The sequence below is a fragment of the Propithecus coquereli genome, unplaced genomic scaffold (genome assembly GCF_000956105.1).
Source record: "Propithecus coquereli isolate 6110/MARCELLA unplaced genomic scaffold, Pcoq_1.0 Scaffold46, whole genome shotgun sequence".
Taxonomy (NCBI): domain Eukaryota; kingdom Metazoa; phylum Chordata; class Mammalia; order Primates; family Indriidae; genus Propithecus; species Propithecus coquereli.
The window spans coordinates 7,137,140-7,150,517 of record NW_012150396.1 but is presented as its reverse complement, the minus strand read 5'-3'; the positions used below and the strand labels follow the sequence as shown (position 1 = coordinate 7,150,517).

At 39.8% G+C, this 13,378-nt stretch overlaps 1 protein-coding gene across 1 annotated transcript in view; it reads right to left on the bottom strand.

Moving 5' to 3' along the window:
• PPA2 (pyrophosphatase (inorganic) 2) overlaps positions 1-13,378 on the bottom strand; it is a 92,876-nt gene that overhangs the window by 22,340 nt on the left and 57,158 nt on the right. Inside the window, exon 7 of the mRNA XM_012655132.1 lies at positions 7,171-7,297. Within this exon, the coding sequence (XP_012510586.1) occupies positions 7,171-7,297 (127 nt within the window). The remainder of the gene's footprint in view (positions 1-7,170; positions 7,298-13,378) is intronic.

The window sequence follows — 13,378 nt, the reverse complement described above, 5'->3', positions numbered from 1 at the left end:
AAGAAGATGACCGAAACCTAAAAAACTGTAAGAAGTCAAGGTTCAAAAAGAGACAGCAGGCTCCCAGTGATTTCAGTATAGCATACGTAATTCAATCTGTCCTGTTCTTCAACTGCCTCCTCCCACACCCCATCCCTACACACCCACACCTACTAAGGTATTCCTATTAATAAAATCAAAGGGATGAAGATCAAGAGAGCTACCTTTTTACTGGGACCTCTAATTATCACTAACCCACTGATGCCTAAATTATTTAAGAGCAAATGGTCAGCACTCTCAGAAAGCAACACTGTCCAGGGCCACAGATACAGCCGACCACCCCAGCATCTTTGAGGGTGATGGGATGCAGCAGCGAGAGCAGGAGCTCTGCAGCCAGCCTGGACTGGGTAGCTGGGGTGTGGTGCTGGGCAAGGTGCTAACCATGCCCCTCCCACCCAGTGCCTCGGTATCCTCATCTAAAAATAAAGAATGCAAACAACAGCACATCTTGACTGAAGTTCTGTGGAGATTAAGTAGATATTCCAAAAGGAGCCCTCAGCACAGCTCCTCGGCACACAGTAACTGCTGTGAATGTCAGAGCTCCCAGGATGACGATGCTGATGAGCCAGCCCCTCCAAGCCAGAGCGTGCTCTACTGTCTTCAACACACCAGGAAAGCAAACTGCATTCAATTCTTTCTTCCCACAAAGATCAACATGACCATTTTCCCTTAGGATTACTATGCTATTTCCTTTTTTCCCCCCTGAATGACAGCATTGTGTTTTAGCAAGAAAGAAAATCAAATACCATATTAATTTACTTATTTTTAAAATAATAATTACGGGGGCACTAGAAGTGTTTACGTAGCCAATAAAAATCCAAGCCAAATCGACTGGGCTTCAACATGTTTACTCCTCCCTCAAAAGACAATAAAAGGACCTATGCAGTTTGACTTGACTTTTAAGTTTCCATAACGTAAGTTGAAATTCTACATATATGAAAGACAAACCAACTCTAATAATTATTTAGGACAAATATGACGCTAACCTCTGAAAAAAATCCCAACCGTCTCATTTTAAATAGTTCTCTTATTGCTCATGTAATTGACCCATCTACAATGTATCTATATCAATATAATTGGTCTGATTTCAATGTTTTGAAAAAATTCTTTCGTTTTTTAAAACCATGAAACCACTACACAGGCAACAGTTATTGTAGGACAACGGACTATAGTTTTCATTCATTTAAAGACCAAACAAAAGAAATGTTCATTGCTCTGCAAACTGCAACAGCAGCCGGGTCTAAATTATTCCTCATGACATTCTCTCTCTCGACCTGAGGTCCTCAGGCAACACCGGCAGTTCTGAAGAGGCTCAAACATCTGTTTGGTGAGTGTGTGAAGCTCCACATTACAGAAGGTGATTAATTTAACCCAGAGAAAAATTACACATGCCCTAGCATTTCAATCCTCTTAAAAAGTCCTGAACTTGGTTATTTCATAACCAAGCGCTATTACCCCTAATGGTCAGGGCGTTCTCTAGTAACAGTTTAGGTGCCCTGGGAGTCTCATTAACTCCTTCGGGCCATTAAGGTACCATCAAGAGCATTAGGGCCTGGACCCTAATTACAATGCACACAGTGGTCTCAGTGCTCTCCCAGTGTTAAAGAACCTGCCAAAGCGGCCAATTTTCTATCAGGCAGTACAAGGAATTCGGTGTCCAATGTTATCTGGATTTTTTTTTTTAGATTTTCACAGTGGCTACTCCAGTTTCAGAAGGCAAAACCTGAAGATTTAAAATAGTAATGTTAAAATTACAGAAACATAGCCAGAAATAACCGATTTTACAAACTGAAACATGTTCTCTGATGCAATGGCTAGTTTTAATTCAGTCATGTCAAAGTTAAAAACTAGAAATATTATTAATAAAACTGGATATTATGGCCTACCAAAGTCTGCACGTTTATTATAAACATAAAATGTTCTTTTATCACAAATAAAACACCAAAACTTCTTTAAAGATCACAACCTGAATGTGTCTATATTAATATAGTAAAAAGAAAAAATATAAAAATATATAATATATACACATAGTGTCTATAAACCAAAACAGACCTCTTTGTTTTCAAAAAAGGAAAAATGTGATTAACCATGTCAAATAACAGCTTCTTTTCTTTAAGGTAGTTTAAATTAATAGAATGGATTTAATTTTTAAATGTCTAAATAGCAATAAAAAAGTATAAGAAAACAAAAAATAACCTCTATAAATTCCTGTATTATACACATGCCAGGAAAACTATAGAATTTTTTTAAAGATTTCAGCAACTGCCCTTCCCTAAATGTTTTTAACCTTTCTCTTGTTTATTTGTCAAATAAGAAGCATAGATGACAAATGTTTACATTGTTATAAAATCACTCCTTTGTGATAGAAATTTCAATTCATACACAGTAATTTATAATTTAAAGTTATTGCATTAGATATTTTTAACCTTTTTAAGTAGAAGGTGACGCCCCCAAAAGATACTTTGGACATGTACAAACATGGGATTAATTTCCCGAAAAAAATTTTGGAAAATATACACCAGAACAATGAAAAAGGAAAACAAAAAAGAGAGAAGGACAGAATTTGAGAAAGAGCAGAACTAACCCAGGAGGGCAACGAGAAGAAATACCATGATGGTACCTGTCTGTGCAGCAGGCTCAGAGAACAGTCCGTCCAAAACTGACCACTCAATAAGCAGTATGATAAACTAGATGAATAATATTTATACAATACTTTAAACACTAATTTTTAATTTTCATACTCAACCGAAAGGCAGAATATGAAAAGCAATTATACTTAAGGAATATAACTTACACATTATAAATTTTGACACTGTAGAAATAACAGCATAACTGACAAAAACAGGGTTTTAAGGGGCAGAGACGGATAAAAATACAGAAACCTAATGCTCTAAGTTCTGTACTGGGCAGAGAAGAATTATTGTTTAAGATCAATGAAGCAACAAATACAGCTCCAAGTGAACACTTAGAGTTATCAAGATAACAGAAGAAGAAATATGGTAACGGAATTGAGAAATGTTTAAGAATTTAAATTCTTCGCCTTTCAAAGTAGCAACCTGAGGCAACATGGCAAATATGTAAACAAAGAAATAGAGGTACAAGCACATTGCTTATAGATTAGAAGCAGCCACTCAAAAGAACTAAAAACATGCATAAGAAACAAGATGAGGTGGGAAGGAGAACTTTACTTTTCATTTTATATACCTTTTTTATGCATCTGAGTTTTTATTTCCAAGTATAAGACTAATTTTGTATTTCAAAAGAGATGCCACCTGGAATCCTGTGTTTGTGATTTTAGAAGGTAAATATGGGAGAGATACCTACCAAAATTTTTTAAAGTCGCTTGATTTAAGATTAAAATTGTTGATTAAAGAAAATTTTTCAAAAATAGATAGATAATAGCTATCTATTAGCTAATATTGACTAATATGAATCCAAATACCTATTATTTTACTATAATCAAATCACAAATTGTTACAAAAGGTATTTCACTTAATCTCAAAATCGTGAAGCTAGTTCCTTTATTTCTGAGGCCCACTCACCCCTGGGAAGCTTCTATTTCTAACCTGTGACATCACATAAAATAACAAGCCATATGCGTATCGGAACTCCTCTCAGACTACAAGGTAGGTCCCTTTACAAGATGAATTGATCATTATGATACAATAGAAGTCACTAAATATTGTAGTCACTTTGTATAAACTGATTTTTTTTTTATTTCAGCATATTATGGGGGTACAGATGATTACGTTACATATGATGCCCTTGCCCCCCTCCCCGCCAAGTCTGAGCTTCAAGTGTGTCCATTCCCCGGGAGGTGCGCATCGCACTCATTGTTTGTGCGTATGCCCGTATGATCTTTTTAAAAATTTAAAAAATTCTTCACAAATTCAAGAAACTTTTAACACTTGCAATTACTGAGCGTCTCTCAGTCCTACTTGGCGCCCCCTCCTCCCCACTTCAGCAAGTGCTAGTGTGAAAAGAGCACCGAAGACAGCAAACTCACCAGGCTAAGGAAGACGAAAAAGTAAGACCAGGTACGATCTCCATTAACATTTGCTAAATCAGCAGGACAACAGAAACTCTGTCTCTCGTCCAAGATGGTTGTGAGAACAGCTAGACAATGTTTGAGAGATACGGTAAATATACGTCAAAACTTGAGTTCAAAGGAAAAAAAAGGCTGCTACATAAGGTCACCTACGATTAAATGATTTTGAAAACTCATGATTAAGGCTGGGCACAGTGGCTCATGCCTGTAATCCTGGCACTTTGAGAGGCTGAGGTGAGAGGATGGCTTGAGGCCAGGAGGTCAAGACCAACCTGAGCAACACTGCCAGACCTCACTGCTATTAAAAAAAAATTAGCTGGGCATAGTGGCAGGTGTCTGTAGTCCTAGCTACTTGGGGGGCTGAGGCAGGAGGATGATTGGAGCCAGGAGGTCAAGGCTGTAGTGAGCTATGATGGCACCACTGCACTCCAGCCTGGGCAAAAGAGTGAGATCGTAGCTCAAAAAATAAAATAAAATGAAATAAAACATGATTTATGATTTAAGAAACATTTTACTACAATTTCTTCTGTCTTTCAATTTGTTCCTACATTTATTTTTTTTCTTGGATCACTGTAAATAAGGGAGAAGAAAGAAGAAAATTCAGTAAAGATGTGGACTATATTAATAATAATGTAAAGGTAAAAGGAATGAGAAGTAATAGAAGAAAAAACCTGTAACTCTTAAAATGACAGAACTTATTTTAGAAGATGTAGATAGAAAGGATGAGTACTTAAGGAACTAACCAGTGTGAACGATTCGCAAATGTCCTTAAAATAAGCAATTTCCACTTTCCCCATATGTTTTACTCTTTCTGGAAATAAACATAAAACGCAATGTCAGTGTATCATTTCAGAGCTAAACACGCCAATAGCATCAACTAGTCTTTTAATTCCAGAATTTTAAAAATATATTATGAAGAAGGATTGTTGTGTTTTTCATGATGAAAATAATGTATGTGTTCACTTATAGTGGAATGAAAATGTCCTTTTTCCTCTGAAAACAGTAATTCCTTGTTTTAATTATTTGAGTCCAATAATTCCTTCTCAACCTAAATCCGCAACTGCCTTCAGTATTGCTGCATGTCTCTGCACATAAGCAAACACAAAAGGAATTTAGACAGATGCCCAGAGTGCGAAGTCATCTCATTCTGAATATACAACAGAAATAAAATGAACAGAGTTAACGTTTTCATTCTGATCCTTGGGCAACTCAGGAAGGAGTATGGTACTTAGGCTTTGTGGTCTGGCTTCAACACAGGTAGTTACAGACACTGTCAGTGACTAGCAGCAAGTGTGACTTGCCCAGCACAGTACTACAGACGGACCATACATTGCTTAGTGCAGAACCACAGTATTCACACTTTACTTCAGACAGACAGGAGCTCAAACCACGTACTATCTACTAGGTTCGTAAACTTGGGGAAGTTACCTAAACCCTGAGCATCTGCTAAATTAGTAACAATAATATCTACTAGAACAGACGCCAGAGCTTGGTGTATGCTAGACAGTTCAAAAGGTTCAATCACATCTCCAACGGCGCTGGGCTAACTCCCCCTGGAGGTCAGCTCCATGCAGGTTCCCGGCTGCTCCGGTCTGCAGGGGCGTCCCTCCGCCGAGTGTCAAGGCTTCGGCGTGGCAGGTCACAAGGGAATTAGTGGGACGATTTGTCTTGGCTGGCTGTGGCACTACCACATCGTCAACTCTCATTTGAGAAGCAGTTAAGGTGCTAAAAATTTTCAAAACTGAATAAAATTTATTTACTCTTCATATATTTGAATGAGAAATATGAAAATAGACAAAACCAGGTAAAATAATGAGATAGATAAGAAATATATGTAATTTATGGACTCAAGTCTCATATTTTAATTGTAGTTTTCTCATTTTGGTTTTCACCCTGACCTTACATGCGCTTCACCATATCAGACCTCTCCCTTTCTCGAGTGCATGCAAGAATGGCAAAAATTCCCTCTTGCTACTCCATGTGCAAGAAAAGGTTTTACATGTCCACAAACTAAGAGAGGCTAACACACTGAGTGTTAATGAGTTTCAGTCATCTTAGAAATGGTATATTTTCTAATTTAGAATTAGGTTAAGGAAACAGGATCCTTAATAAGGATGAAACGAAAAGGAAAAATGGGGGAAAATTGATCAAATAATAATAATAGATGTCATATATTCAACATTTGGTATGTGAAAGCCAGATACTTTAAATAATTCGTCTCTTTATTGCCTTTAAGTAGGTACAATTATCTTTATAGATGCACAAACTGAAATTCAGGAACGATCTACCCAAAGTCATTCAGCCAGGAAGCAGCACTGCCAGAACTCACACTGAAATCTAACTTCACAGAAAATCAGCTCTAAATCATGCCAAGCTATTTCTGGAACTTGAATTTCTGGGATGTCAAAACTTCATCAGAAGGCAGTTATCTTTCCCTTCATTTGCACGAGACAAGACAAAACTAGGTGTAGAAATAGCTATGGTCATTCATGAACAGTCCTTCCTTAGTTTTTTCCTGGTAGTCACATGACCAAAAGAGATTTCAGGACAAAAATGCCAGTATTATATGCTTTTATTTCTAGTTCCAAGGACGCTTTCAAAACTCACAATTCCCAACAGCAGTTGGGCCATCACAATTGTAAAAGAAAGAAAACAAAAAAGGAAGGGAGGAGGGAAAGGAGGAGGGAAGGAAGGAGGAAAGGAAGGAAGGAGGGAAGGAAGGAAGGAAGAAAGGAAAGAGGGAGGGAAGGAGGGAAGGGAGGAGGTGGGGAAGAAGATGAGAGGTAATAAGAGAGGGGAGGGGAAAGGAATGGAGGGGAGCCCACTAGATGTACTTTTTTAGTTTAAAATACCATTTATCTGTCTACATCTTTTCCTCTCTCTTACTCTGCCTAACAATATGACACAACTCAGACAAAATCATGTTGAACTGCCCTTATAATCTGCAGGGAGAGAATAAAAAGCAAAACATATAAATTTAACGCCCATATATAGGAATTGTGGTTTACGTTAGCTCCTTCTAAATTCTATGAATTCCAGTGACACACGAATTTATTTTGTTTCTCAGAAAGTAACAGTCTTACCGTGAAATTTTGAAGCTTCAGGATCATTCGCGTTGATAGCAATCAATTTCCAATCTGTTTCGCCTTCATCAATAAGACCCAAAACTCCAAGTATCTTCACATGAATAACCTCTCCACGAGAAAGAACCTTTAAAGAGAAAAGAAATTCACCATTTGCAAGGCTTCGGAGGAGAGTTTACTCAAATAGCATAAAAACCCATATGAAAGATTAAAAGGGCTACAGACTGAAATGTAATAAAGCTTCAGTAGTTAATGTAAAAACAGTCATCAAGCCTCCCTTGCAATGTTCCTTTTGGAATTAAGTTCCTCTAAACTTCCACTTCCAATCATGATGGAATTACTGATTAAAAAAAAAAAAACTTGCCCTCCCATGGTAAATTACTAAAAAACTAGACAAAATACAGGAAATCACTCTTTTCGGACATTAAACAACAGGCGGTGCAGGATTGTGACTCCAGAAAGAAGCAAACAACCGAAGAGAGCCCTGTGATTGCCCGGCTTTCTGCTCAACCGCTTCTTGGACCAGGGCACTGGGAAGGAGCACAGCGAGAGAGCACAGGCATCTCACTGAAGTCAAAGAACAGGGTTAAAAAACAGGGAGGATGAGGCAGGTAGAATTTGTGGGGCACAGTATTGGAGACAAGAAATAACTCCAGAAATACACACAGTGGTTCCTTTGAGACATTTATTAAACACTAGCCTATGCATGCATGGGGTGAGACCCCTAGAGTCCAAGCCAAGAATGTGCCAGAGACCTCTCGGATGGGTTCCAACCACCCCGGAAAACCTCACTCAGCAAGAGGCACGTTCCATCGCGAGCCTGGAAGAGGCAGGCTTGAGCGGCAGCACTTAACTCGCTCTCAAGTAAAGGTTACTCTACACCTGTCCTAAAAAGGTTTTAAAAATGCCCGGAAATGATAAAACTGATCTGCAAGTTACAACTTGACAAAACAAATATCTTTAAAGGAAGACAACAAACCGAGGCACTCAACAACCTATATTCACAACATCCAGAATTCTGTCAATAAGCAGAAAAATGTAAGCCCTAGCAGGGGGCAAAAATCATTCAACAGAAACAAATTCAGAAACGACAGATGATGGAATTTACAAGGACTTTAAAACAAATATTGTACATAAGCTGAAAGATTTAAAGAAAAACATGAAAATGTGGAGATGAGAAATGAGAAACACAAAAAAGAACCAAATGGAACTTTTAAAGCTGAAAAAATACATTATCTGAAATGAAAAATTCTCTAGATGCGCTTAAGAACAAAATAGATACTGCCAAAGACAAAATCAGTGAGTGTGAAGACACAGCGATAGAAACTTTCCGAAGTGAAGCACGGACAAAAGACTAAGAAGAAACTAATAATCTTAGTGACCTGTGGGACAAACACAGCGCTCTGCCTTAGACATACCTGGAGCCCTAGAACAGGAAAAAGGAACCGGGAAAATATTTGAAGAAATAATCTCCGACATTTTATTAAATTGTGAAAAGTATAAACCTACAGCTTGAGAAAGCACATACACAGAAAAATGCATCGGAATAAACACAAAGAAAACCAGAGTGAGGCACATCATAATCAAATTGCTGAAAGCCGGTGACATAGAATAAATCTCAAAGGCAGAGGGGGGAAAAAGGATTATATATAAGGGCACAAAGACAAGACTGACAGCCAGTGTCTCTTTAGATGCAACATAAGCCAAAATACAAAGGAACGAAATCTTTAAAACTCTTAAAGAGAAACGCTACTTACCCATAATGCCTGGGGTCAAAGAGACTTTGCAAAGGGGCAAGACGGAACTTTCTGGGATGATGGAAATGTTCTACATTTTGATTGAAGGAGGTTATGTGAGCATATACGTTTGTCAAGATTCACTGAACTGTAGAATTACAATGAGTATATTTCATTGTATATGTATTTTGTTTTCATAAAGTTTAATAGTTACAAAAATAAACTGAGAAAAAAATATTAGCAACTTATGTCACACCCAAAGGGCAAAGATGCCTAAAACATGAAGAGCTACTAAAAATCAAGAAGAAAATCAGCAAAAGCTCAACTGCAAACAGGAAGGAACCATGAATAGGCAACTTGCAGAAGAAATGGAAACAGCCTTCACTGGTATAGAAAGATGCTCGGGTCCACCCACAATATAGCCACCTGCATGTTTAAACTAACCCCGCCCAGTGTTCCAGAATTCACACACAACAGGCAACTGCCGCACCTTGAGCCGCTCCTCTGTTTTGCTTCCTCTATTCGGAGGGAGGCGGAGAGGAGGCAGGGGAGGGGGAATTTCTTTGGCTGCCGGCTCTTAATCTGCAAAGGGGAGCATTTTATCCCACTCAGAGGAATCAGAAGTTGAAGCAAAATTCAAGCCATTCACATTTATTGAGAGCATTGATATTTGGGGTAGATTTCTGTTCATATTGTTGGGTAAATCCTTACTGTTTTGTTTTAACCTCTCAAGCCATCGTGGAATCCGGGTTCTGGACTTTAACTCCCGAGTGGTTTTACTTTGTTGAGTGTCTATGACGCAGTCCGGTGTATAATGCAGGTCTGAGTACTTTCCGCAGGGCAGGTCTGGTCTTCGCAACTTCCATCAGTGATTGCTTGCCTGGAACAGTATTTATTTCTCCCTCGTTGATGAAGCTCAGTTTTGCCGGGTAAAGAATTCCAGGTTGGCCATTATTTGTTTTAGAAGATTGAGGATGGGTTGTCCAGTCCCTTCTGGCTTGTAGGGTTTCAGTTGAGAAGTCTGCAGTTAGTCTGATAGGGTTTCCTTTGTAGGTTATCTGCTGTTTTTGTCTTACTGCTCGAAGGATTGCCTCTTTTGTGTTTATTTTGGTCAGCCTGATAACTACGTGACGTGGTGATTGCCTGTTCACATTGAGTCTCCCAGGAGTTCTGTGTGCTTCTTGTATCTGGGTATCTAGGTTTCTGGCCAGGCCAGGCATATTTTTCTCCACTATTCCAAGAAATAGTATATTTTCTTCTTCTCTCTCCAGGATGCCTATAATTTTTATATTTGTTTTCTTTACATAATCCCACATTTATTGTATGTTCTGTTCTTGTCTCTTGCTTCTGTGTTCTTTTTCTTCATCTGATTCGTTTAGCATCTAGGCATTATCTTCAAGCTCTGAGATTCTTCCTTCTGTGGGGTCCATTCTATTTTTAAGGCTTTCCACTGTGTTTTGTAGTTCCTTGAATGCCTCTTTCATTTCCAGGATTTGTTTGGTTCTTTTGTAGTATTTCAATTTCTTTTGAGAATTTTTCATTCATTTCCTGTATTGTTCTCATGGCTTCTTTGTGTTGGGTTTCTGTTTTCTCTTCAATTCCATTGAGTTTCCTTACAATCCACATTTGGAGTTCTTCCTCTGTCATTTTAATCATTTCATTTAAATTAGTGTCTGATTTTGAGGATCTAATGATTTTTGGGGGGGTGACTTTTCTCTCTGATCTTTCATATTTCCTGTGTTCTTTCACTGGTTCTCTCATCAGGGTACTTGGCTGAGAACTGGGAGTGCCGGGGCTGGTTTGTGCCCCTAACTTCAAGCCCCCAAGGGACGTTCCTTGATGGTGGTGGGAGGAGGCTCACTGGTCCCGTACTGCCTTACAGGTAATTTTCGCAAGTTGGGTTACCTCTGCCCTGTTGTCTTCGCCTCTTGCCAGTGGAGATAAGTGAGTCTGGTCCCCCAGCTTAAGCTCCCACGTGGTGAATCACACATGTGTGTCTGACTCCACTGCCCTCCAATAGCTTGAGACGGAGGGCACTGTGTTGAGCTGTGGGGTTACCCTCTGTTGTTGGTTGTAGATCGTGTGGAGGAGCCAGTTATCGAGGTGATCTGATGCCTGTGTTGGTCTCTTGTCCCCTGGATGGGGAATACTAATGCCCCGATCTTTAGGAAGGGTCTTACCACTCCTGAAGGTTACTTGGACCCTATTCCCCCTTAAAGTGGGGGTAGAGGCAAGGCAGATGTTAGCTGCTGCCTACCAGCCTGGATGTGACTGCTTCTATGGTTGCTTGATCCACTGCTAAGGGGAGCTGCTAATGTATTATTCAGGGCTCTTCCACCACCCTTGGGAGGCTGCTCCTGATGGGAGGGGTCGCTTGGTGCACCTGCTGGGGTCTCTGGCCAGGATTTTCCTTCCCTGACCACAGACCCCAATGTGGGCAGCTGCCTGGATGTGGAGAGCAGGCCTCAGAGTCATGTTGTCAGTAGATGACCTAAGCCGGTCCAACCTGCCGAATCAGGGGGATGTCAATTATTGATCTGGGCCAAGGCCCCAGATTCATGCCAGTTGCACAGGGAAAGCAGCTTTTCTTCCTTCTCCTAACCTCCAGGGGCAGAGCCCTCCACTCCCAGCGCAAAAGTCGCTGGGCTAGGGGAGGGGGATGCCCTAGACCACCCAGTGCCTCTGCATTTCCAACCTCTGGGGAACTAGCATAGCGGGGAAGCACTCAAAATTCGCCCACCAACACAGGCCTGACTGGCCAAATCAACAGGTCGCGGAAGGGCAGAGACCACGGTGCCCAGCATGAGAGTACCCGGGTTAGGGGAGGGGTGCTGTCCGAAACTGTAGCGTACCTCAGAGTCTGGGTTGTGGACCCCAAAAATGGTGGCTGCCCACCCACAGAGAGCTAGCACTGGAGGCCACTGCTCAGGAGTTGGCAGATGCCAGCTGGGCGGCCTGAATCAACAGCACATCCACCGTCTCTTGTGCGTCACAGTCCCGCAATCTCACGTCTGTCCGGGAGAAGGTCTTGCTCTTTCTGTCCCGCCCTGAGCTGGCCTGATCGTCTTCTCGTCAGCTCATGGAACTTTCTCCAAAATCGACCACATCCTAGGCCACAAATCAGACCTCAACAAATTTAAAAAAACAGAAATTGTCCCATGTATCTTCTTAGACTATAGTGGTATAAAACTGTAGATCAATTCCAACAGAAACACTCACTACTTCACAAAGTCATGGAATTTAAACCATCTATTGCTGAATGACTACTGGGTCAAGGAGGAGATCCAGATGGAAATCAAAAGATTTTTTGAACTAAATGATAATGGGGCCACAGTTATCAAAATCTGCAAGATACAGCAAAAGCATTCTTGAGAAGAAAACTAATAGCATTACATGCTCACATCCAAAAGACAGAAAGCTCACAAATCAACAAACTAATAAACCATCTCAAGGAACTAGAAAAGGAAGAGCAAATTAATTCTAAACCTAGCAGAAGAAAAGAAATAACTAAAATCAGAGCAGAACTAAATGCAACTGAGAACAAAAGAACTATATAGAAGATCAATAAAACCAAAAGATGGTTTTTCAAAAAGATAAACAAAATTGGCAGCCCTCTTCTGGCAGTTACTCACTCGGACGTTCCTGTGAACAGAACACGGGAATAGATGTCTTCAACAACTTTCAAGATAAATGTCATGAAGTAGGGCTCAATTTGGAAAATTTAGTGACGTACGTACAGACGGTGCACCTTCCATGACAGGAAAACATGAAGGCTTTATTGCACAGATATAAAAAGTATTAACAGATCCAGATGCTCTCCTTTCTTTTCATTGTTATCTTGCATCAGCAAAATCTGTGCTAAAGCACCTATTTTAAGTGACACTTTGCAACCAGTTATAAGTATTGTTAACTATATTAACACAAATGTGTTACGGCATCATCAGTTTCGTAACAGGCTAAAGTTGAACGATGAGGTGTTCAGTGTGGATTTGCCGTATCATTCTAAAGTGCATTGACTATCCCAGGGACAGGTGTCAGCCAAAATTTTACCTCTGCGAGAACCAACGGTTAAATTTTATAAAGAACAGAATCTGCAAAGTGAACTATTGAAAGAAAATGTCTACAGGAATACAGCATTTCTGTGTGATATCACGTCAAATCAAAACGACTTGAATATTTCTTTCCAAGGTAAAACTAAGTCTATACATGGTATGTGGCAAAAATCCAAGCATTTCAAAAAAAACCTATCTTTTTTCAAAACAATTCTTCTTCAACAGGAAATTTAGGATGAACATTTTCCTCAGTTAGCAAAGATCACTGATGAGCAGGATGATATATGTGAATCATTTAAAGAATATGCAGCTGCTACAAACCTATTATTAATAACTGGAGAATACAGTGAAAGGTTCACAGACTTTGAGAATCAGGACATCACACTGAAATGAGCATTTCAGCCTCACCTAGTTGATATC